Consider the following 26,120-nt stretch of genomic DNA (forward strand, 5'->3'; position numbering starts at 1 on the left):
AAACAATATATTTTTTTCAGGTTCTAATTAATTTTTCAAGACAGTGCTCAGATACCATCTTGACTATAATAGAGAAGGTAAAGTAGTACTCAATAAAACATTGTTCCATGTTGTTCTCCATCTCCGCTCTTCTCACTGACACTATGCTTCTGCAGTATCTTAAAAGGAATGGCTTCTTATATTACCAGTTTTATGTTCTCATGGTAGCAATCAATGAAGTTGCTCAATTGGTGTCAAATTACGGTCAATACTGTACAGAAACCTAAACTTGGACCCTTTTTCAGGTGATATGAAGTAAGCTTACTTGGAAAATTTAATAGGTAAATGGAAAATGGACAATGTTCAGACTGGATTATATCCAGGTATTCTCAGTGAAATCATGGTGCAATAAACCATGTTGCCTATTTGTATATTTAAAGACAACAGGCCTGAAAATACTCAGGCTCCATAATCAGATCTAAGTGCCAGCAGGTCCTCAGGTGTGATCTTGCCAAGGCAGGTGAGGTCAGGGAAAGATCAACTAATTAAAAGTAAATTGGATGGTGACCATGAGGTTGAGGTAGATTGGAGACTGTTGTTCTTGGTGGTGGGGTGGAATGGTTGGAGGAGGAAAGTTAATCAGAAGCTCAGAGAAAAAAAGACTTGAGGCCAGCCCTGACACGGAAATAAAATAAAATGAAAATGATTGAGAAACTTCTTCATCTTCTATGATCCAAGCTGCAACTCAGTCCTGCCATACCAAACTCATACATTCTTGTTTTAGGAGGCTGAGCAGAAAAATACTCGCCTTGCAGTACCTTCTCTTGGTCTTTTCACTTCCCTCACCAGAAAAAGATCAAAATCAGAATTATTACCACTGACATATGTCATGAAATTTGTTGTTTTGTGGCAGCAGAACAGTGCAAATCTAAAAATTACAATAAGTTACCAATAAATAAATAAATTAAATGGTGCAAAAGAGGAATAAAAGAGGAAAAAATGGGTCCCTTGCATATAAACAGATTTAAATTGGTGACTCTTCAGCCATATCCTGCCAGATTAATGAGCCAGAATAGTTGTGGATTTTCAATCCAATTAACCTTTAAATTAATTACTAATTAAGATGTTGATACAGACCTGTTCCTTGTGCTGAGATTGGATTTTCTTGAGGTACTCTGTGTGTTCCTCTATGAGGTGCTCTTTCTCTGTAGTGTAATGAGCCTTCAACCTCTCTTCAAGGTCCCGGATCTCTGCTTGCTGTTGCAGTTGGAGCCTCTGTACCTCGATCTCAAACCTCCTTTCCAGCTCTTCCTTCTCCTTTTGCAGCTTTTCACATCGTGCTGTATTAAGGGCTGAAACAACCATGATGAAACCACTAAAGATCATCACTACATTGGGACCATATACAATGGCAGGAAAGTGTACTAAGACCATCTTGGGTATAATATCAGTCTAAAACTTTTTTAAAAAAACTTGAATACAGCAATCAGCGCAATCATTACAGTGATATTTAGCAAAATGCAATGGTGAAAGTAAATGATATTAATTCCAAACATGGCTTGTATCTGGAGCACATATTTTTAGGTACCCAAAAAGAATGAAGTACTGATGGTTGCAGATCTGTTACATTTTTGTGTTCATTGCAAGTGGCATTTGAGGTGAAGAACTCAGACCATCACAAAAGAATCATCAGTACAATGGCTATAATGTAGTGTATTTTTTATTATTTGTACAGGCTACGGACATAAATTTGCTTCAATACACCCTGATAATAACCATTCAATCAACAGCCATGCATTGCTAGATCTCAGTGCGAACCGTGACTATATCAGGTACTGACATCAACAAAACAAAGAAGACTTCATTGATTTGTTTTAAGTGTGCTAATTAATATGTTCACAGTAATTAATAATATGTTCATATGTTTAACATCGACATATGTGCAGAGGAAATTTATGAGGATGTTACCGGGACTCAAAGGACTGAGTTATGGAGAGAGGTTGAGCAGGTTTCATTGGAGCATAGGAAAATTAGGGGTTATCTTATAGAGGTGTATAAAATTATGAAGAGCATAGATAGGGTCAATGCACAGAGTCTTTTCCCCAGGGTTAGGGAATCATGAACTAGAGGGCACAGGTTTAAGGTGAGAGGGGAGAGATTTAATAGGAACTTGAGGGGCAATTTTTTCACCCAGAGGGTGGTCAGTATATGGAATGAGTTGCCAGGGGAAGTGCTTGAGGCAGGTACATTAACAACATTTAAAAGGCATATGGATAGGAAAGGTTTAGAATGATTTGGGCCAAACACGGACAAGTGGGACTAGTTCAGATGGGAATCTCGGTTGGCATGGACCAGTTGGGCTGAAGGGCCTGTTTCCATGCTGTATGACTCTATGTTAAAGTAGTGGTTGCTGTCTTTTCTTGCTGTTAATTAAAGCAGTAGTCTTGGAACTGCATGGCAAGATAGAATCATTTGCTCTATGATCTTAATCAATATACTAGCTCTTCTGCCCAGCACTATCACCACTGTGAGAAGAGCAGAATCCACTCTGTAAATCCACAACAGAAAAAGGAAGTTGTGCAATAATGAATGAAGAGAGGTGATGACAGCAGAAAGAGTTACCATAATGATTTTAGCATGAAGTTAATATACCATGTGCTTGAGATTTTTAAGCATCATGACAGTATACCTGTTCTCATACTCATAAAAGCAAGTTAGTTAGTGGTCCTTCAAAAACTGATCTATGTGAACAGTTAAAACTGTTAGCACATTCAGTTAAGGCCCCACATGATGTATTTTCCCAAGAAGGTGAATGATTTTGCCTTGACTGTTCCTCAAGCACAATGGAACTTCGGTCAAAATTACTTGAATAAATCAGTGACCTATTTGAGAGACAACACTGTTGATGCAATGTAGATAAAATATATTATTTATAACCAAGGAGATGTCAAGGATTTTGTCAATCCACTTAGAATTTTTAAAACCATGTTTAGATGTAATAATAGTCAGCTGGTTTAAAACCTGAAAACCAATTTTATCACATCTCAACTGTACTGTTAACTAGTTCATTGATAAAAGTAGTACTTTGCAGTATTTTGAAAGAATGTGAAAAATTAATGGAATTTTGCCTTCTGCCATTGTACACAACTATTCAGCAGTTTAATTAAACACATTAGTTTTAAAACTTCTAGTTAATTTTAGCTTTTAATCTCAGGCCATATAGCCTAAATTTAACCAAGTGAGTCCTTGTTAGTTCACTATGATGCAACACTATGTTAAAACATGTGTGTGACGCTCCGACTTACTGTAATCAGTCATGTAATGGACGGTGGTCAAGAGAAAACAATTTCACCTCATGTAAAATGATGAAGAGTGAGAAATTTTTTTTTAAGTGTATTAAATGCTTGCTTATTTCACCATATCATCCAGCATCAAATGGTGCAGTGGAAAGATAAGTGAGAATTGGCAAGGAAGTAAGTATTACAGGGACACTTAAGTTTAACAATGAGATATTGGTCATCTAAACTCCATAACAATGCCTCATCCTATTGCACGTTATACACATCTGAGTTACTGATGCACAGAGTACTCAGAACATGATGGAGCTTGGTTCAGCCAAATCTTGAGGGGAGAGTGGAAAAGCAGCAGATAAAAGAGAAACAAAATTATGACTCATGCTGTGGAGAGACATAAATCAAACAACATGGCAAAGTGTGTTTGTTGACACCATCTAGCAAATTTGATACCCAAAAATGGCATACTGGAGTGATAGTTAAAATCTTTGGTATAAGGAGATATCTTGTAAAAATAAGAGATAAAATTGGAGGTGTATTCATAAGTCACTTAATTCTAGGGAAAAAAAAAGACATGAAAGAGAATTTTGAAGTGTTATGTGTTTCCAAGATATTAACTAACTGGTCCAGTGGAGACTGTGGAAGAAATGACTGAGGAAGAAATGACTGAGGATTCTGCTGAATTGAGACGAGTAGTGGGATCCCTCTCCAGTCAAGAATGGATACAACACCAATGATACCAAATCATTTTGATGATCAGCGAGATTTAGAAAACCCATGAATAAATTAAATCTGTCAATAATGAGAATATATGAATCATTAATTTCAAAAATGGAAAGCGGTGCAGTGTGCATAAATGCATTAAAATACACATGTGCAGTGTAATCACAGAGACACACGAGCAGTGTAATCACAGTGTAATCTGACAGCTGAATAAACAAGATACACATGTTCCAGCAGCTCTCCATTCCCTGCACTACACATAGTTGCACCACACGTACATTCACAGATATGACAAATATTGAGGGATTTTAAACACTTTTTGATAGAAGTTTCTGTGAGCTGGCCTGCGGCAATAATACTGTATTTACTAACTGACCACAAGATGTGTTATTAGTTGACTGTAGCTCTCTTGTGGTCTTTTGGTCTCTATGTAAATTAAGACATGATTAAATTGAAGTAGCTAATGAGATTAGTCGTGAGCTGTGGGAAAACAACAGACTATGAAACAAGTCATCTACTGCTGAGGTTACCTACTAAATGACATCAGAGGGGAGCTAAACTCCTCTTTCCAATGTCTTTCCATTAAACTTACATTCCCAAAAATGTTTTTTTCTCACAAAAATGTTTACATCAAAAGTATTTAAACATCTCTCCTCTTCGTTGTCTATTTGCTTAAAGACAAATGTAAAGGCTTCCTTAAGGCTTTTACCCTACCTATCATTTTTTTTTCTGAATCTCCTCCCTCTGTGCTTTTAGAAAAATGTTCTTACTGTGATCTTATACCCAAGATCAAAGCATCATCATGACATCAAAAATAAAAGTGAACTCTTTATTGGTCTTGGGAACTCATTGCCTCTGCGATGTCTTCCTTCTTCCTGAACTGTGGCTCTCTCTCTACCATGGTGGACAGAGCTTTCCACCACATCTCATATATTCCTGCACCTCTGCTCTCACCCTCTCTTCTGAATAGTGCAAGGTCCTTACCTTCCACTCCACCAGCCTCTTTATTCAATGGATCATTCTTCATATGTTCCACCAATTCCAATAAAATTTCACCACTAGTCCATATTCCCCTTACCTCCTCTTTCAGCATTTCAAATGGATTACACACTTCACACTCCCCTAGTCCATGTTTCTGTCTGTAACCCTAACCCATTCACTCCCTGTCTTTTGGCACTTTCCCATGCAACTGCGGGAGATGCAACACCTACTATTTTACTTCTCTCCTTCCTACCCTCCAGGGACCCCAGCAATCTTTTCAGGTAAAGCAGTAATTGATTTGCACTTCTTCCAATCTAGCATACTGCATTCGGTGCTCACAATATGGTCTCCTCTACATTGGAGAAATTAAATGCAATTGGGTAATTGCTTTGTGGAACACCTGCATTCAGTCCACAGCATTCGTGACCTTGACCTTCCAGTTGCTTGCCACTTAAATTCGCTGTTCCATTTCCATTTTGACCTTTCTGTCTGTGGCCTCCTGCATGGTCACACTGAGGCACAAGTTTGAGGAACAACACCTCATCTTCCATCTTATCTGCTTAACTTTATGCTTTTATCAAATTCAATACTTTGATGCATCTTCAACTGCCTTAATTAGAAGGTGTTACTTTGTACAGTTGATGTATCGATCAATTTGCTTACCTTTCTGATCAGTTAGTTTGGGTCATATTCCTTCTCAACCAACTGAACCACCATTTTCTGATTCCCTTACTATTGACTCTTGATTGCTCTTACAATATTTTCAAATAGTTCTTCTGTTCTCACTAGTTTTTCTGCAGCATTTTTTATTTTCCAGACCTGAATCAGTGCTTTCCTTGCTGCACTAGAAATATATAGATTAAGCAAGTGTCTTTTGCATTCTACATTAAGTCACGAATCTTGCATCTAGTTTCCCTAACACTAAACTCTTACTATGATACTCCATTACAAGATATCCAATGTGTACAGGACCTGGTTACTGAAGCAGAGATTTCTCAATATTGATCCACTCGGTCAGTATGATTGTTGTTCATTGTAAAACTTCATTAGGAAGTTTTTTCAATATTAATGCCAGTTAAGTGTCTTGGCAGCTGCACAAGAAAGCTGAAAAAGCAGCTAACATACTTTGCAGATGCATTTCAACGTCCAGTTTTCAGTCATCATCCAAGTCACAAATTTCTCTAATGTGTTATAAACTACACTGAAGGAATGGTCATCTCTTGCTTTTTGAAGATACAGTTCATTAATGTTGTAAAGAATGACTAACCCCACATCTGCAGTCGTGCAATTTAATTTCTTCTTCAAAGATTCTTATGTAGTTCTTGAGTTAGATTTTTTAAAACTAGAAATCATTGTACTTTGATTTTCACTTTCTAACTGTAGTTTATGAGGTTCATCAATTATGATCAAATGCTCAATACTTTATAGATTCTTCGATAAAATGCCACCAGCATACATCTTCATCTCAAATCAAAACTGATTGCAAATTGGTTAAGACAGAAGATTCTTATTATTTAAAATATTTTAGAGAGATTTACATCTGGGCATCTAGAGTTTTTTGTACCACTTATAACATTTAAGAAGGATGGAAGACCAAGGGAGACCATCTACAAAACCAGTATTTAATCTCCAGTGTTTTATGAACAACTTACAGAGACTAATTTAAAAGTAGGTCATTTCATGTGACCTACTAATATAATAATGTACCTTGAATGAAGTGATTATGGATAACTTGCTGAACCTCCTTAAACTCAGGATAAGCTATAATTTTATGAAAAAAAATGGTAAACACAAATATACAGAATTAAAGTGTACTCTGTGTTCATGTATCACTGACTAATTGTGGCATGCAGATCAGTTTATCCCTGCCTCCCATGCCTGTGCATTGCGATGTGGAACTCGGGACTCTGCTGGAGGTCAAATGCCAGCACTTCTGACATCTCCCTCCACCTCAGTCTCCCCAACAAGTCTTGGGGCCATTCCAGATCATCTTGAGCTGAGGGGCCAGATACACCTCATATTGCTGGTATAAAGCCGCAAAGCCAAATATTTCCTGTATCTGGCATGGCCTCTTCTCGGATGGGAAAAAGTCTTGTTCTTTATTTTGACAATGTTTTACAAATTGCTTTAAAAATATGTTTAGTTAATACACAATAGTGTTTAAAATATCCTCAATCTACCTTCAGCTTTTGACCCAATTATCCATTCTTTCCAGATCTAAAATCTCTCTCCTGTTGTACAGCTGGGTGGAACTTCTCTTTCTTAGCTCTATTCTTATTTATTGAAATATAGTCAGTGAGTTATCAGTGTCTTCCAACTCCTGCAACATTTTCTTGAGTACCCCAAGGATCCATTCATGGCCCTCTTCTACTGTACTTCTGGTGTACATTTTGTACAGAGTCACAATACAAGGTTATACATGTGAGCAAATGACACTCAGTCCTACCTCACTTGACCATTCTGCTACCTCAGATCTGTCACATCATTTATCTCATATCCAGTTTTGAATAAGAAAAAATTCTCTATAGCTAAATATGGGAAAGGCTGAAGTCATTGTCTTCTGTCCGTGCTCCCTGATTATCATTTCCATTCCTGAAACCTGCCTGAAGCTGAGCCAGCCCATTCGCAACTCTGATGTTGTAGCTGCCCAGAGCTGAAGCTTCAGTCATGTACCCATGCCATTACTGAGTCTGCCCATTTCCATCTCAGCCTTATTGCTCACCTTCATATCAGCTGGTGCTGAAACCCTCATTCTTGCCTTTGATGTCTCTGAGAATACTCCAACACTTTCCGGATAAGACTGCCACCTCCTACCTCAGAAAACTGCTCATATAAAAACTGCTTGCAACTCTTAACCGACTCCAAGTTTTGTTTACCCAAAATGGCTGTGCTGGTCGACCTACACTGGCTCTTACTAAACAATGTCTCAACATAAAGATTCTCAACCTTTTGTTTTTAAGTTCCTCAGTTGTCTTTCCTTAAGATATACCTCAGTTCTGGTCTCTTGTGTCTCTGCAATTTAAATTGATTTACCATTGATAATCAATGATATTTTCTGCTGCCTTGACCCTAAGTTTTGGAATTCCCATCCTAAACCTCTCTACCATTTCTTAAAATATATTCATTAAAATCCACTTCCTTGACCCGTCCTTTGGTCATTTATCCGGATAACCCTTTCATGGCTTTGTGTCAAATTCTGTTAAATTTTTTTTCAGATAATGTTCCTATTACACATCTTGAGATTTTTCAAGGCAAAATAAATGCAAGCTGTCAGTGCTGACACGAGGTACTCCGAGATAAGGAACTCGTAGGTCAGGTATTTAGAACATAGTTACCTTTATTCCAAGTCAACAAGCAGCCTCACTCTCAAAGCAGTAGGGAACCTTCCTATTTCCTACAGTAATTTAGTTTATGGGCTTATTTGTAACATTTCTAAAATATAAATAAATTTGCATTTTAGGCTATGGAAACTCCAAACATTTGTTCGGCTGTTTAAATGTATTTTCCTTAGGATTTGCACACATTGATAGAGAAAGTTCCTCTCTGTGACTGTCACCAAGATGCGTGTCAGCAGGTTTTGATAATTCCATTTTGCTCCATTGTTTCTCTTCAAATGACCAGCTAATGATGCTGCTTTTTTGTGGTTCCAGTCCTACCTATCTGAATGTAGCCAATGCATGGTTTCTATTCCTCCCCTTACATCATAAATTCTGTTCTTAGCTCCGCCTCTTCCTGATCCTTATCCTACACTTCAGTGATGCCATTTAATAGGATTAGTTTCGATATGGAATTTGATGACATCTAGTTCTTTCTTTCCACACTTTCTGCCAGTCCCAATCCACCTTTATGCTTGTGTAGCATGTGTTCAGCACTGAAACTTAACGCCGTTTAACATCAGAAAGGCTGAAATTATGGAGATGAATTTTAATTCCTTTATGGGATTTAGGAATGGATGGGAAATTAACTGTTGAAAGTGACCATATCAGGAAGCGATCTTCAACCCGCTGATACCCGTATCTAGCTCAGGCTCATCAGACTGTGTGGCAGCAATTACCTCAGGAAAGATCGATTATCAATTTCAATTTGTTAATAGTTCATTAAGAATAACATTAGCATGAGTTCTGAACTTTAACTGAATGTCCATGGGTTTCCAGGCTTCCTGGAACTCATCAGTCAAAGCAAAGGGTGTTGAACAGGTGTCAAGCAAATCTAAGAATGAGAAATACAACTACATAGCTGATTCCTTATGCAACCTTATAAATGTTTTGTTCAAAGAATTTCTGGAGAGGGATTGACAAGCAATGGGTGTAGTTGCGAAGTGAGTTGGTGTGAGAAGGCTAGAGAATGGGTTTATGATGGCAGACCAAAGGAATTACATAATATTCAATACTAGATCAGGTTAATAATGTGTGACTCTTTTCACCATTCCTTTTCTCATGAGGTACTGAATCCAGGAGTGCAGGATCATGCTTCCACTGCTAACTTTCAGGGCTCCCTCTAATCATGCTTTATCCTTCTGTCTGCTGGAAGATGGTGTTCCTGCAACTTCTCACAGCCTACAGTGTGAAATCCAGTGAGGAACTACTAAATCTAGGTGCACCTTTGACTTTGCCACAAGGCACTTTCTTCATTCCTTTTGCTGTGTAGCTAATGCAGAATCCATTAATTACTGTATTTGCAATGTCTCTTTAAATAGTGGAGATGAAATTCAGTTGGGTACATTGTCAGAGGCCTGACGTACCTAACAGGCTGTGAAACCCAGAAAGAATATCTTAATACAGTTACTGCAGTAAAAGATATTGTCACATGTACTGGGCTTTCAAAGTAGTACCAGAACCCTGAAACAATATTAAGGTTTAGCCAGTCATATTTGATCCCGGCTATAAACCTTACTCTCTTTTCATCGATTCCTTGTGCCTCCCTGAATAATCACACACTGAAAAACTTGGTGTTCTCCTCAACTCAGAGCTAAGCTTCAACCTCCAGAAGTTTACCATCACCAAGTCTATTCTTGTATCTACCTGTCTTCACCCCAGTCTAAGCCTCTGCTAGTAAATCTTCCCTGCATCTTTTTGCACCTTCAGCTTAGATATCTGCAGCATTTCCATTCTACACCAACATCTATTTATCCAAAATTTAATAGCCCCGTAATGTCCCTCACAGTCAACTTACTTGTCCTTGTCCTCCAACAGAATAAATCTCAAATCCATATCTTTCAATACGTCACAGATTCATTCTGTCCAATCTGTACCATCTCCTCCAGACATACATTGGCTTTAGCAACTTACAATCTTTTGACTCTGCATCCATTATCCCTTTGTCCCATCATATCAGAAAACAATAATTGGTGAGCAGTAAGTCTTCAAAGTCTGATGGGAGTTTGGAGAAAAGTTTGACCTTTAGTGGTGTTGTGATACAACTTCCTAGCTAAATAGAAAAGGTTTACCCAAAATGATCCTGTCAGTTTCTCGCTAGGCAAGTTAGGTTCAAATGATTTTACTCTCGCGAGTTGGGTTTGAGTTATAAGGAAAGACTCGAGCAAGCTTGGACCTTTCATCCTATCTAAATGGCTAGAGATGATAGCAGAGATAAGGAGGACAAAGCAAGAAGGGATTTGAAACCAGGGATGCAAATTTTAAAACTGGCATTGTCACCTATTATGTTCTCCACCAACTTTCTTTTCTAATCTGTCTATTCCATTTTTCTACTTGAAAATTACTTCCAATAATGTCTAGACTAAATACAGTGAGCTATTTGATGGAGGCAGGCCAGAAATAAACACTTGTAGAAGCTGAACTAGTCATGGAATCCTTTGAGGTTCAGAATGGCCTTCAGGTAAATACCTAATTACAATGTAAGATGGATGTATCATTTAACAAATGTACTCTGAGAAGTTTTCTCAGCTTCATCCTTAATAGTTCTTAACCAATGATTAAGAACAAAGTAATAATCATAAGTGCATAATATTTTGATGCCACAATATTAATGTAAAATGACTACCCAGCACAGTTCAGAGTACCTGAGAAATGAAACTAATTCATTTTTGTTAAAATAGTTCCGGTTATTTTTTTTATATAGCATTACCTTATACTAGGTTAGTAGATAAGAAATACAGCATACTTAATCAGGATAGTTATAAGACACTGAGTTAAAATGAGTGAAAACCATGATAAATCCACATTTTGAGGAACTGAAATGGGAGACATTGGTAAGGGTTAGGGTGAAGGGAACAAGAAAGACGTCCGTGGCTGGGAAAATAAAGTATGGTTTGTCATGCAGAGAATTCTGGGTGAGACAGAGACAAGAGAAAAACAGTGCAGGCAATCCCCAGATTACATAAGGGTTCTGTTCCTGAGAACTGTCTGTAAGCCGATTTCTTCATAAGTCAAAAACGTCCATTTTCTATGGCTATCTATCTCAAATCGCTCTACATACACCTACTATAATTCTTTCATTTCATTGAATAATCACCCTAACACTACCCACAATTAAACCAATGAACTACATCTACAGTATCCAGTCACTAATGAATAGCATGAAATATTTTATAATTGTTATTAGTAGCTTGAAAAATACTTTAAAAATGCACGGGAGAATTTGTGCAAAGTTGGTTTTCCGTAAGTCAGGTCATTTGGTACCCTGGGGAACCCCTGTATAATGAATCCTCTAAAATTTCCATGAAGAGACACCACATACTCCTTTTCCAGTAATGCCATGGCTGCCCTCATTGTCAGTAAGGACCAACACAAGCTTTTCCACAGAGGACAGGATCTAGAAGAAGGTTTGGCCGTCGATAATCACCAACTCTTGCTTCATGTTGTACATGATCTTTTCCTCAAGAAAGAAGAGATTTTGTTTATTGTTCCCTTCTAAGATGCTTGGAAAATGTGCCTGTCCTGGTTAAACAGAGTTGAGTGATTGAGTGGAGGATGTATGGTGAAGCGGCTGATGTAATTGTGCAGACAACAGAAAGTTTAGACTCCTTGATAGGAGGTGAAAAAAGTGCAGTGTTGTGGTTGCATTGATTAATAGGAGAGTGAATAGAAGCATTGAAGGAGGTGCTGTGAATAGTTAAGCTATTGATGATGTGATCAGAGTAAGAGAGCAGTATCCATATCTTGACAACTTCAGTGTAGCTACAGAACTGCATCTTGCATTGCAGCTATATCCTGGGAGCTAAGATCCTGGCAGTAACTTTCTCTTTGGTTGTGCTATTATCTGGAGTGCTTTTTTTAAAATCTCTTTTGGGTAACAGAATGTCCAACTCCTGACCAGAACCTGGACCAGGGCCTCCAAAGTGGTACTGGAGAAACTTAGGGGAGGGAGGTGGATGGAGGGTTCCAATTTGCCAGTTATACCAGTATTTCTTTCTTCAGAATATTCACTGCCATCAGCAGCCAAAATGCCCTTCCCTCGAGGTGCTGGTTGCATTTAAGTGCACAGCAAAAATCAGTGCATCAACTTCATTTCAACGGGCCATATTCTTTAAGCTATTGTTTTTCCAAGTTCTCCCTAAGTGGCTATCGAAGATTTATTTAAAATATGATCTTTTTCTTTTTACTATCTTTTCCTATGTATCCTTGGACATTGTGGAAATTGTCCCCCATTGTAGGGAAGAAATTGCTGGGACCCTGGCAGAGATCAGCTTTAGCACTGGTGAGGTACCGGAAGACTGGAAGGTGGCTAATGTTGTGCCTTTATTTAAGAAGGGTTGCAAGGACAAACCAGGAAACTACACGCCAGTGAGCCTAACATCAGTGGTGGGAAGGTTACTGGAGGGTATTCTGAGAGACAGAATATACTTGCATTTGGAAAAGCAAGGACTGTTTAGGGATAGTCAGCAAGACTTTGCGTGTGGGAAATTATGTCCCAGGAATTTGATTGAGTTTTTTTTTTGAAGAGGTGACCGAGAGGATTGACAAGACCGGAGCAGTAGACATTGTCCACATGCAAGGCTTCTGACAAGGTCCTGCACAGTAGGCTGGTCTAGAAGGTTAGATCACATGGGATCAAGGGTGAGCTAGCCAATTGGATACAAATTGGCTTGGTGGTAGGAGTCAGAGGGTGGTAGTGGAGGGTTGTTTTTCAGATTGGAGGCCATGGATTACATGGATCGGTGCTGGGTCCATTGTTGTTTGTCATCTGTATTAACGATTTGGAAGTAGTTGGCATAGTTAGTAAGTTTGTGGATGACACCAAAATTGGTTGTTCAGTGGACAGTGGAGAAGGTTATCTGAGATTATAACAGGATCTGGATCATCTGGGAAAGTGGGCCAAGGAATGGCAGATGGGATTTAATTCAGACAAATGTGAAGTGTTGCACTTGTTTAGTTAAACCGGGCAGGACTTGCACAGTAAATGACAGGGTCCTGGAAAGTGTTGTAGAACAGGGAGACCTAGGGGTACAAGTGCATGGTTCCCTGAAAGTGGTGACAAAGGTAGACAGGGTGGTGAAGACATTTGGCAAGTTTGCTTTCATTGGTCAGGGCATTGAGTACAGGAGTTGGGATGTCATCTTACAACTGTACAAGAGTTTGGTGAGACCATGATTGGAGTATTGTGTGCAGTTCTGGTTGCCTAGCTATAGGAAGGATGTCATTAAGCCAGAAAAAGTGCAGAAAAGATTCACAAGGATGTTACTGGGACTAGAGGGCTTGAGTTATGAGGAGAGGCTGGATAGACTGGGGCTTTTTTCCCTGCAGTGTAAGAGGCTGAGGGATGACCTTATATATAAAATCATGAGGAGCATAGATAAGGTGAATGGTCACAGTCTTTTTCTCAGGGTTGGGGGGGGGGGGGGGAAGATCTAAAACTAGAGGGCATAAGTTTAAGGTGAGAGTGGGAAAACTTAAAAGTAACCTGAGGGGCAACTTTTTCCACACAGAAAGTGGTGGGTATATGGAACGAACTGCCAGAGGAAGTGGTAGAGGCGGGTACAATTATAACATTTAAAAGACATTTGGACAGGCACATGGATAGGAAAGGAAACTTGGTTGGCATGGACAAGTTGGGCCGAAGGGCCTGGTTCTGCACTGTAAAACTTCATGACTTTATGTCTCTATAATAATTCCTTTGGTGTTTAAAGATAACAAGTTTATAAAGGCCTCGTGCCACCATGCAGCATTTGTATAGAAATGAAATTAAATGACGTTCAAGATAATGCAAATTGATTATTTGAAGACTTTTTTATCTCTGCATGTTATCATGAGCTATATTGCCAAGGTCTGCAGTTTCCACCATCTGACAGGATAGAGCATACTGACTGCAGCCTAATCTACAATCTATGTTAATACTGTTCCATTATCAACTGATTAGGAGTGTGCTTAAATCTGTACCATTCACTCCCTCCCTCCTCAGCTGAAACCTGATATGGTGCTATATTTAGTGGCCAGGCCCCTCTAAACTGAAACAGAGTGTTTAAAGCTCAATGGATAAAAATTAAATAAAAGTCACCATGTTTTTATATTAGTGTGCACATTGTACAGCTCCCAAATTAAACTTGATCATACAATAATCAATTCTTAATGTTTCTTAGTAAAGCTTTTATTGCTGTTTTCTACCAAACCACATAAATGGGTAAACAATTTATCTAAGTGCTTTCCATCTCTCACTGCTTTATAGTGCAAGGAAAATTTATATACATAACTTTCAGATGTTCCAAAATATTTATTTCGTTCAGTTTATTATATCCTGTGTATTCAGTATATTTTGTCCTGTCTGCACTCAGCCTAATGGAATGACACCTTATTTGGAAATAAATGAGAATGACTCAAGTAGTATGTAACATTTCAGTCAATTACTTCAGATCAGCTGTATTAGCAAACTACACCTGAAAAAAAACCCTAACACAAAGAAAGTTGGAACAAAACTATATATTTATCACACAATGTTAGTTATCCTTAGGAAATGTAATGGGAGAGAATGGATCTGTCTGATGACACTCAGGTATGACAGAACCAAGTTGTTGTTCCATCATCATGCCAACAAATTAAGTTATGACAATAAGAAAACAGGAGCAGGAATAGGTAGTTGGATAAGTTATTGCTCCTTACTGTCCCACTGGAACCAAAATAGCTCCCATGCAAATAAAACTATTTCTGTAAATTTGCTTTTGTAGGACCTCTACATACAAAATATCCATTTAGATATAGGCAGTAATGCTAATTTACATATTGTTCAGCTTACCTACTTCATCCCTGATATGAGCAAGCTCAATGGAGAGTTCTTTCTCTTTGATAAGAGCACTTTCATTCTGCAAATAGGGATAAGAAAATTTAAAAAAGTGAGGAACTGCCATAAGAGAGCAATTTTAATTCAGCATGCTCAGTAAACACAATGGTACTTTCTATAACAGACAAGTATTCACAGGCTAGCAGAGATGAAAACTTAACCCTCTGTATTCTATTCTGAGTTAAGCTTAGAACTAATTACAAACACGATTTCCTGAAGATTTTATTTAATGCATTATCTGCATTGATTTTGGTGACCTAATTTTCAACATAAGAGAAAAGCATAAGGAATTACTTTTTATTGAATCTGAAGGTATCTATTCTGAAAAATGTGTATGCAAAATTACCTCAGTGCTGCGAAACATTTAATGATTGCACAAAGTTAATAAATTACAAATTTAATAACTATTTTCATGTTTAAAATCAACCAAAATGACGCTGTGTTACCATGGAAAGCTGGCAACCTGAGAGTGAGAACCTAACTTCAAGAGGTATTGAAAAGCTACTTCACTTATTTCCCTCTCTCATTCAAATAAAAATCAGCTGTGGCAGTGCAACATTACTAATACATAGACTAAAACTGTGACTAAACAAAAAAAATTGGGGTTGCTCCTCATTATAACGCCATTTCTTTAAGGCAGAAAATGGCCAGTTTAAGTTATTACCTTGGTCAGAGTTGTGAACTGAACTGCACCTTCGAGTATCTCCTCTAGCTTCAATATTCACAATATAATAATGTTAAGTTACAAGGCCATTGCAAAATAAATACATTTTCTTGCCATTAAACACTTTGAAAATCATAACACCAGTTCCTAAATCATTTTAACTTCGGAAGCACATTGACTTTAATTGCCACTCCGTGACAGTTGCACAACAAGAAAGAATCGAAGTTAAATTACCCTCTTGTCCAGACAACCAAAGCAGTAATGCAGCTTGCAACAGCAATGGCCCATCCTAGCAGGCTTGGTGATACACAAGCCTGCTTCATTCAATCGGTCTTCTCACAGGTCCTTTGCTGCAATGATTTTTAGTAAATGCTGCACACTGGCAACAGCTACCCCTACCTGTATGTGACACTAAGAACTACCTTATTCTTCTTAATATTTCCAGAAACACAGAGAGGGAGAGGAGGATACAGGAAGATTATCAACATCCTGCTGAAGGGGAAGTTACTGTGCCAGTGTAAGCTGCGTCAGAATGAGGCTGATCAATACTCACACTATGGGTATGATGCTGATTCCATCATTCTTAAAGCTGACAACATTATGGCACTGTGGCGATTTGTTAATGTAACACACAGAAAAATGAAGAAAATCTATTGCAGTGTAAAAATGAATTATATTACGGAAATGATTCACTACCATCGTAGCATAGCTACATTCCTGGTAGCTGGTTGAAGCTGCTATCTGGCTGTTTAAAATAGATCTTATTTTTTAAGTCACATTTTGTTGTGCAGCCACTAGCTTTATTGTGGTAATGGGTGGGATTACAATAATTCAAACCCAGATATGTTCAAGATATCTCTATTTAGACTGTAAATAAGAAATAAAGCAGTACTGCAGAGTAAGTAAATCAATTCAGTTCTGTTCTCTCACTTTGTGTCCCTTTTAAGGTTATAAAAGGGAAAATAATGGAAATATAAAGCACAATACATCAGAATTAGAGAAATTAAAAGATAGGCTAATGTCTCACAGAATCCTTTTCTTATAATTGACCTCTGCCTAAAATATCAGGTTGTCTTTTCCTTTTACAGATGTTGATGTATTACTTCAGATCTACAACATTCATACTTTATTTCTCTTTATCTCCAGCTGAGCTGAATATAGTAATACTGAAATAAATGTTCATCATGATAAAGAAAATTAACTTTAAAGGTACAGCATAATAAAGGAAGAAATCGGGATCAGGAGAAAATAATGGGCAGAATGGAGGTGCATTCATGCCACCAGCTCCCACCACGGCCAGATGTGAAGAGCTGAACATGTGACTCTCTACTCCTAGGGGGATGGGCAGTGATGCATGGTGAGGCCTCAATTAATATATACCCGAGGCCCCAACCTCCTAATGCCCGGATAGCATTTGACAGGAGGCAAGGTTAGAGGTATGTCTGCCAAGTGTGGAATGCATATTTAACAATTTTTGATCTTCAGAAACTTTTTTTAAGATTCATTTTCAGGATCTGGGCCCATGTCTAATAAGCTAGCATTAAAAGCTATTAAGAATGCTGTGAACAATTAAAATACACACTGGAACACAATAAAATAGGAACAGGAGTAGGTCACCTACTCCACCTGGCCTCACAGAACTGCCCTGTCATTCTGTAGTATCATGGTGGATCTGCCTCAAGACTTAACTCCTCTTCTGTACCGGTTCCCCACAGCCCTCAATTCCCTAATCTTCGAAAAATGTATCTATTTCCATGTTAAATACGTTCAGTGATCTGGTCTCCACAACTCTCAAAGGTGAGAATTCCAGAGATACACCACCCTCTATAAGAAGATTATGCACTCAGTTTTAAATGACTGCTCCCTTATCCTGTAACCATGTTCCCTTGTTCGAGACTCTCCCAGTATTGAAAACGTCACCCTGTCAGGCTCCCTTAGAATCATTTGTGATTCTATTTCTCTTTTTCTTCTAAACTCATAAGAATACAGATTTAATTTTTTTAGCTGTTCATGATAGGACAACTTTCTCAATCCAGGAATTAGCCCGGTAAACCTTGTCTGGATTGCCTCCAATACCAGTTTATCCTTTCTTATATAAGGGGATCAAAACTGTACTCTGTATTCCAGGTGTGGCCTCACATAAAATTGATTGAAAATACATTAAAACAAAGGAAAATATTAAAATAACATTAAATGAGTACAAGAATTAGATAACTAATTATTTTGCTCAATGTAATCTGCAGGTAAGGAATCTGCAGGGTGTTTCTGGGGAATTCAGCAATCACACAGACTGACAGATGCACCACTGCTAAGTTTACAGTCTGAACGCTGGTTGTTCTCTTTGGATTTAATTTGGCTCAATGTCCGGTGCTGAGAAAGGTTTACATTTGTATATTAGCTTCCTGTTGTCATGTACAAGCAGCTGCTTTGTGCATAGCCTTTCAAAAGACCTTCCAAAAGCAACTAAGAAAAAATGACAACCTTTATTTAAGGAAGGAATGCTACCAGGAGAATTCCCTGGCCTTAAGCAGTGCCATAGGATCGTTCACAACCACCTGAGCAGACAGGGCCATTGTTAAAGTTTTGTCTGAAAGTCAACAGCTCTGACAATGCACCATTCCCTCAAAAGTGCTTTGAAGCTTCAGCCTGGGTTTTGTACTCAAGTCCTGGAGAAGACCTTTGATCCCTCCATCTTCCAACCCAAGCAAAGGAACCATCATCGTCATACACCTGCTGCAGAATAGTAGGTAATCACCATCTTTGGAACTAATGATACACAGAAAATCTTTTTAGTCCATCCAAGCCTTTATCATTTGCTTTCTTTTCATAAGAGTTCAGTGAAATCTCAGTAAATTGCCTTATCAAACGATAGACAATTTGACCTATCGTGCATGTGCCACAAAGTAATCAAACCAGGCAAAAATCTAAATTGAATTAATGTGTAGACACCTACGTTAGACTTTTGTTTATTGACTACAGCTCTGCCTTCAATACTATAATTCCAAGCAAGCTTGTCACCAAACTCCAAGACCTAGGACTCAACACCTCCCTCTGTAACTGGATCCTTGACTTTCTAACAAACAGACCGCGATCAGTGAGGATAGGCAGCAATACCTCTGAGACGATCATTCTTAACACCGGTGCCCCGCAAGGCTACGTCCTCAGCCCTCTACTCTACTCCCTATACACTCATGACTGTGGCCAGATTCTGCTCTAACTCCATCTACAAGTTTGCAGATGATAACACCGTTGTAGGCCATACCTCAAACAGCAATGAGGCGGAGTACAGGAAGGAGATAGAGAGCTTAGTGGAATGGTGTCATGACAACAACCTTTCCCTCAATGTCAACAAAACAAAAGAGTTGGTCATTGACTTCAGGAAAGGGAGCGGTGTACATGCACCTGTCTACATCAATGGTGCGGAGGTCGAGAGGGTTGAAAGCTTCATGTTCCTGGGAGTGAACATCACCAACAGCCTGTCCTGGTCAAATCACTTAGATGCCACGGCCAAGAAAGCTCACCAGCGCCTCTACTTCCTCAGGAGGCTAAATAAATTTGGTTTGTCCCCTTCAGCTTTTACCAATGCACCACAGAAAGCATCCTATCTGGATGTATCACGGCTTAGTACGGCAACTGCTCTGTCCAGGACTGCAAGACACTGCAGAGTTGTGGACACAGCCCAGCGCATCATGGACACCAGCTTCCCCTCCTTGGACTCTGTCTTTACCTCTCGTTGTCTTGGCGAAGCAGCCAACATAATCAAAGACCCCACCCACCCAGGACATTCTCTCTTCTCTCCTCTTCCATCGGGTAGAAGATACAGGAGCCTGAGGGCACGTACCACCAGACTTAAGGACAGCTTCTACCCCACTGTGATAAGACTATTGAATGGTTCCCTTATACAATGAGATGGACTATGACTTGACGATCTACCTTGTTGTGACCTTGCACCTTATTGCACTGCACTTTCTCTAGCTGTGACACTTTACTCTGTACTGTTATTGTTTTTACCTGTACTACATCAATGCACTCTGTACTAACTCAATGTAACTGCACTGTGTAATGAATTGACCTGTACGATCGGCATGCAAGACAAGTTTTTCACTGTACAAGTGACAATAATAAACCAATACCAATTTTACAAAGATTATAATGTTACCATAGCTAAATTCCGGAATGCCTTTACTGCAATCCTTGGTGAAATTTCTGTTTGAAATATGCTACTATGTGCTCTTCTAAGGAAAGTCTTAAATTTAATTCCCAGTATTTTATGTTTTCTCATTTTTATTCACTTCAATGCTCTTAGGTTAGGGAAACAAAACTTGGCTGGGTTGTTGTTCTTGAACAATCTAGAAAGTGTGGATATCCAGTGAGAGCATAAGTGATGTTATGATGTAGGATACATCATAAATCATAAGAGTGGTTGTTCTCATAAGTATTGACACAACAGAATTACAATTACAATGAAATAGGAAAATCAAAAAACTACAGATGTCAGAAATCTGAAATGAAACCAAAAAATGCTGGATATACTCAGCAAATCAGGCAGCATCAATATAAAGAAAAACAGAGTTAAAGTTTCAGATCAAACACCCTTCCTCAGAAATGGGAAAGAGAGAAATGTTAGTTTTAACCTAATTTTAAAACTAACGTTTGCTCTTTTTCCAAGTCTACTGACCTATCTTGAATAAACTGGGCAGTTGAGCTTCCACAGCCCTCTTGGGAATAGAATTACAAAGATTCCCTACCCTCTGAGTAAAGAAACTTCTTCTCGATTTTGTCCTAAGTGGCCAAACCCTTATTTTGAGACTGCGCCTCCAGGTTCTGGACATCCCAGCCAGGGGAACCATCAACTCCACATCTACCTTATCAAATCCTTTGAGAATTTCAAAGAGGTCACCTTTCATTCTTGAAAACTATGGAGAATATAGGAATCTCCGGAATCAATCTGGTGAACCTTTATTGTGCCACCTCAATTGTAAGTATATTCTTCCTTAGGTAGAGAGTCCAGGTTCAATTTCACCAAGGTCCTATACAATTGGAGTATGGCTTAAATTAGCAAAACTACTCTTGTTTAGATGAAGAATCATTTTTCTGATGAGGTTACATTAACCATTCCCTAAAAGAAATCAACAAAATGGGCTAGAAACTGGATGGACCATACGACGTCCTCAGGCAAAGCAAGAGGCGGAGGGGTCTGCTTCCTAATTAACTCCTTGTGGTGCTCGGATGTGACAGTCCTTGTGGGTTCCTGCTTACCTGACTTGGCATATTTAATGGTGAAGTGCCACCCATACTATCTGCCGTGGGGGTTCACTTTTGCTATCCTGACGGTAGTCTACATCTCACCCCAGGCGGACGTGAAGCCGGCACTCAGTGAAGTATATACCCCAATCAACAGCCTTGAAATGGGATAACCTGAGGCCCTCGTCGTCATAGCTGGTGACTTCAACCAGGCCAACTTCAAGATGTGTTACCAAAATACTACAAGCACGTCTCCTGTCCCACCAGGGGCCCAAACACCCTTGGCCATTGCTACACAATCATCAATGACGACCATCGAGCCACCCCCCCACCCACACTATGGTAAATCAGACCATGAGGCTGTGCTCTTTCTCCCTGCGTACAAACAGAAACTTAAACGTGAAGATCTGGTACAGAAAGTCATAGAGTGATGGTCTGAGAAAATAGACGAGCTTCTAATCGATTGCTTTGAGGCAGTAGACTGGTCCATATTCAAGACTCAGTAGCCAGCCTAGATGAGTATGTCACCACTGTCACAGACTTTATCAATAAGTGTGTAGAGGACTGCAAACCAGAGATCAATCTGCGTGTTCCCAAACATGGATGAACTTGGAGAGTGAAGTCCAGGACTGCTGAGTTCAAATCAGGTGACCCTGACCGATACAAAAAAATCGAGATACAACCTTCATAAAGCTATCAGGGATGCCAAGAGACAATACCAGTCCAAAATTGAGTCCCAGACCAGCTGTCAGCAGTGGCAAGGCTTACATGCTCTAACAGGCTATAAAACAAAGTCGGGCAGCATTGCCAACAACAGCGCATCCCTTCCTGATGAGGTTAATGCATTCTATGCACATTTTGAACAGAAGGGAATTAGTATGTCACCACCCACCCCGACAGCCTCCAACGCACCTGTACCCATAGTCACCATTGCAGATGTCAGAACAGTCTTCCAGAAGGTGAACACTCCGAAAGGATCGGGCCCAGATGGTGTCCCCGTCTGTGTCCACAGGTAATGCACAGATCAGCTGGTGGGGGTATTTGCAGACATTGTGAATCTCTCCCTACTTCAATCTGAGGTTCCCACCTGCTTTGAGAAGATCACTATCATCCTGGTACCAAAGAAAAATAAGGTAACGTGTCTTAATGACTACCACCTGGTGGCTCTGACATCCACCATCATGAAGTGCTTCGAGAGGCTGGTCATAGCACACATTAACTCCAGCCTCCCAGACAACCTCGGCCCACTGCAATTCACCTACTGTTGAAACAGGTCCATGTCGGATGACATCTCCCTGGCCCTACACTCATCTATGGTGCATTTGGACAGTAAAGGCAACTACGTTAGACTATTGTTTATTGACTACAGTTCTGCCTTCAATACTATAACTCCAAGCAAACTCATCTCCAAACTCCTAGACCAACAACTCCCTTTGCAAATGGATCCTTGACTTCCTGACCAACAGACTGCAATCAGTAGGATAGGCAGCAACACCTCCAGCACGATTATCCTCACCATTGGTGCCCCACAAGGCTGCGTCTTCAGCCCCCTACTCTTCTCCCTTTACACTCACAACTGCATGGAGAGATTCTGCTCTAGCTCCATCTACAAGTCTGCAGATGAAACCACCGTAGTGGGCAGAATCTCAAATAACAATGAGTCGGAGTACAGGAGGAGATAGAGAGCCTAGTGGCATGGTGTCATGACAACAACCTTCCCCTCAATGTCAGAAAAACAAAAGAGCTGGTCATTGACTTCAAGAAGGGGAGCAGTGCACATGCTCCCGTTTACATCAACGGTACTGAGGTCGAGGGGGTTGAGAGCTTCAAGTTCCTAGGAGTGAACATCACCAATAGCCTGTCCTGGTCTAACCACGTAGATGCCACAGCTAATAAAGTGCACCAGCACCTCTACTTCCTCAGGAGGCTAAAGAAATTTGGCATGTCCCCTTTGACTCTCACCAATTTTTATCGATGCACCACAGAAAGCATCCTATCTGGATTCATCATGGCTTGGTATGGCAACTGCTCTACATGAGACAGCAAGAAACTGCAGAGAGTTGTGGACACAGCTCAGCACATCACGGAAACCAGCCTCCCCTCCATGGACTCTGTCTACATTTCTAGCTGCTTCAGTAAAGCAGCCAACATAATCAGCCACCCACCCCGGACCTTCTCTCTTCTCTCCTCTCCCATCGGGCAAAAGAAACAAAAGCTTGAAAGCATGAAGCACCAGGCTCAACGACAGCTTCTATCCTGCTGTTATATTACTACTGAATGGTCCCCTAGTATGATAAGATGGACATTAACCTCACAATCTATCTCATTATGGCCTTGCACCTTATTGTCTGCCTGCACTGCACTTTCTCTGTAACTGTAACACTTTATTCTGCATTCTATTGTTTTCCCTTGTTCTACCTCAATGCACTGTTGTAATGAAATCTGTATGGATGGCATGTAAAACAAAGTTTTTCACTGTACCTTGGTACATGTGACAATAATAAACCAATTTACCAGAAGTTCATGAGCACAGACACACTGTTACTGTGCCAGATCTGACCTGGCACAGGTGCTTTTGGATGATTCCACAGCCAAAGTGCTGAGGAATTGCTGGAACTTTGTGCTTTGTCATTAGGGTTCATGTTGAGTCCAACATCACTGTGCAGTCAGGAAAATGCTGACAAATAGGTGCCAACAAGTTTGGGACTTCCAAGTTTTTTGGACTCTCAAATTGGAGGCGGTTATGTGGAGAAATGCTGCAAGTTTACTACAAGGTCCAGGCCAATGTATTTTTTACTTCTAATAATATAACCATTGTTAATGTAACATCTGATTATGTTTCTTTACGACTTTTATCCTATAGGCCATGGTCATTATAGGCCATTATGAGGTTCGGCCCATCTAAGTTCATCATCTTACCTTTAGTTCAAGGGGGTAAATTCAAAGGAGATGTGCGGGGCAAGTTTTTTCTTACACAGAGAGTGGTGGGTGCCTGGAATGTGCTGCTAAGGGTGGTGGTGGAGGCAAATACAATAGCGGTGTTCAATAAGTTCTTAGATGAGTACATGAATGTGCAGAGAATGGAGGGATGTGGACATTGTGTAGGCAGAAGGGATTAGTTTAGTTAGACATTTAATTACTAGTTTAATTAGTTCAGCAACGTCATGGGTTGAAGGGCCTGTTCCTGTGCTGTACTGTTCTATATCCTAACCCATTTTATTCTTCCCACATTCCCATCACCTTCCCAATTCCCTGCTGAGAGGCTCCATCTAACGCCAAGCACTCTAAACTCCACTTAGCTCCAGTGCTTCCCCTACTTGTGATTAGAGAGATGTTTGAGGACAAGATCTGGTTCTCTGTCTTCCTTGAGGTCCTTCTTATACAGGGATGGTGATAAAGAGACCTATGAATGAGAGTACAGATATGTGGTACACAGACAGAGGAAGTGTCCTTGTTGAAGCCACCTATGAAGGAGTGATATAGCTTTGCATGAAGAAGAGGCTGACTGTTGGAGGTGGTCGGAACAGAAAGGGTTGTACTCAAGTACATAAACACAGAGGAACAGTTGTGGAATTTTTGTGAGGTGTGATGTGCTCGTCTAGGTTTGAGTAGTCAAAATGAGAGGTTTGGAGTAAAGTGCATGCAGGATATAGATAAGTACAGTATGTCCCTTTGTCACGATTACATGTCCCTGTCCCCAACCCTGATCATTTCCTGATCTGCTTAGGTTATTGAACCACATTAGACACTATCTAGGCACACAGTAGTAAGTTCCTGCTGGTAACTTCTGCAACAACCTCCAGCCATAGCTTCACTGGCAGCCTGCTTCCCCATCAGTAGGGAACAATACATCTCTGCTATGTTTGTACAGCTCAAAGCAAGACACCACCAAAACAAAGAGCTGTCTTTGGACATTTCATTTATTTGTTTCTTCCCTGCAACTCTATAAATCTTTAAATAGTGGAGTCTAAATGGACTGACACAGGTCATCATCACACCTTTGAATCTAAATATTGAAATATTGATCCAGGTTTTGCTGGTAAACAACAGCAAGTCTGGCGCACTTGTTTATATGCAGTCAAACCTGGAAGTCTCAAACTTCCTTATTTATGATTGGTTCCATATTTTTCAATAATTTCTGTTATTGCACATCCATGGAATTCAGTTGTGGAGCTGGAATTCTTGCTGAATTCTGCAGTATTTACTCTGTTTAATCGGCTCACAGATCCTGTGCCAGAATCTACAAGCTCATTGATTTTGAAAAGGATTGTATAGCTGCAGGGAAGGCAGGTAAGGAGGTAATTACTTTATTTTTAATTATTTGTGGTTTGTTTGATGTTTTAATTAATTAATGCCTTAAATAATTTAACTTTTAAAAATATTTTAATTCTTTTTAATTGCTTATTTCATTTTTTTAAAGTTTTTGTCAGGGACATTCAGAAACAGTTAAACAGCTTTGTCAACCAACAAAGTTGGGAGTTGGGCTTTGCCAGTTGTAAATTGGTCAGGGGACTTTCAGAGCAGGATTTTTTTGTTGCATCATTGTGACTTTACCACCATTCAGAGCCTTTTCAGCAAACTTTGGGACACATTAGTCTAGTGAGATAAGTCCTTAGTACTTAGATTAAGTGAGTTATGGAGAGCAACGATTACAAGTGTCAATTGCAAGCAGCAAGACTGCGTCAGTGAAATCTGGGAATACTGTTAATACAGTGAAAATATGTTAATACAGAGAAAATATGTTAATACAGAGATAAGGTTAAAATACTCCTGACTGGCCCATTGCAGTATCTTTCAAGTTTCCTGGATGCTGGTGGGATCCCCTGCTTCCAGTGAGTTTGAAAATTAAAACTCAGTCCTACGTCTCAACATAGAGCCACATTTACATGGCTGATTTTAATGATTTCCTTCCTTGCTTATAGCAACTTGAAGAAGTAGTTAGTTTATCATTGCCTTCTCTTTTTGACATGTTACCAGGGGAAAAATGCTCAGAGTAGCGAGTCAGT

General features: G+C 39.6%; 1 protein-coding gene across 7 annotated transcripts in view; it reads right to left on the minus strand.

Annotated features, from left to right (window-relative positions):
- LOC127576243 (microtubule-associated tumor suppressor candidate 2-like) overlaps positions 1–26,120 on the minus strand; it is a 334,776-nt gene that overhangs the window by 23,878 nt on the left and 284,778 nt on the right. For all 7 annotated transcript variants that reach the window (XM_052026690.1, XM_052026689.1, XM_052026687.1 and 4 more), the window contains 2 exons: positions 15,162–15,228; positions 1,117–1,331 (listed from right to left, as the gene is read on the minus strand). In XM_052026690.1, coding sequence (XP_051882650.1) covers positions 1,117–1,331; positions 15,162–15,228 — 282 coding nt within the window. The remainder of the gene's footprint in view (positions 1–1,116; positions 1,332–15,161; positions 15,229–26,120) is intronic.

Source organism: Pristis pectinata, chromosome 11 (assembly GCF_009764475.1).
Source record: "Pristis pectinata isolate sPriPec2 chromosome 11, sPriPec2.1.pri, whole genome shotgun sequence".
Classification (NCBI taxonomy): domain Eukaryota; kingdom Metazoa; phylum Chordata; class Chondrichthyes; order Rhinopristiformes; family Pristidae; genus Pristis; species Pristis pectinata.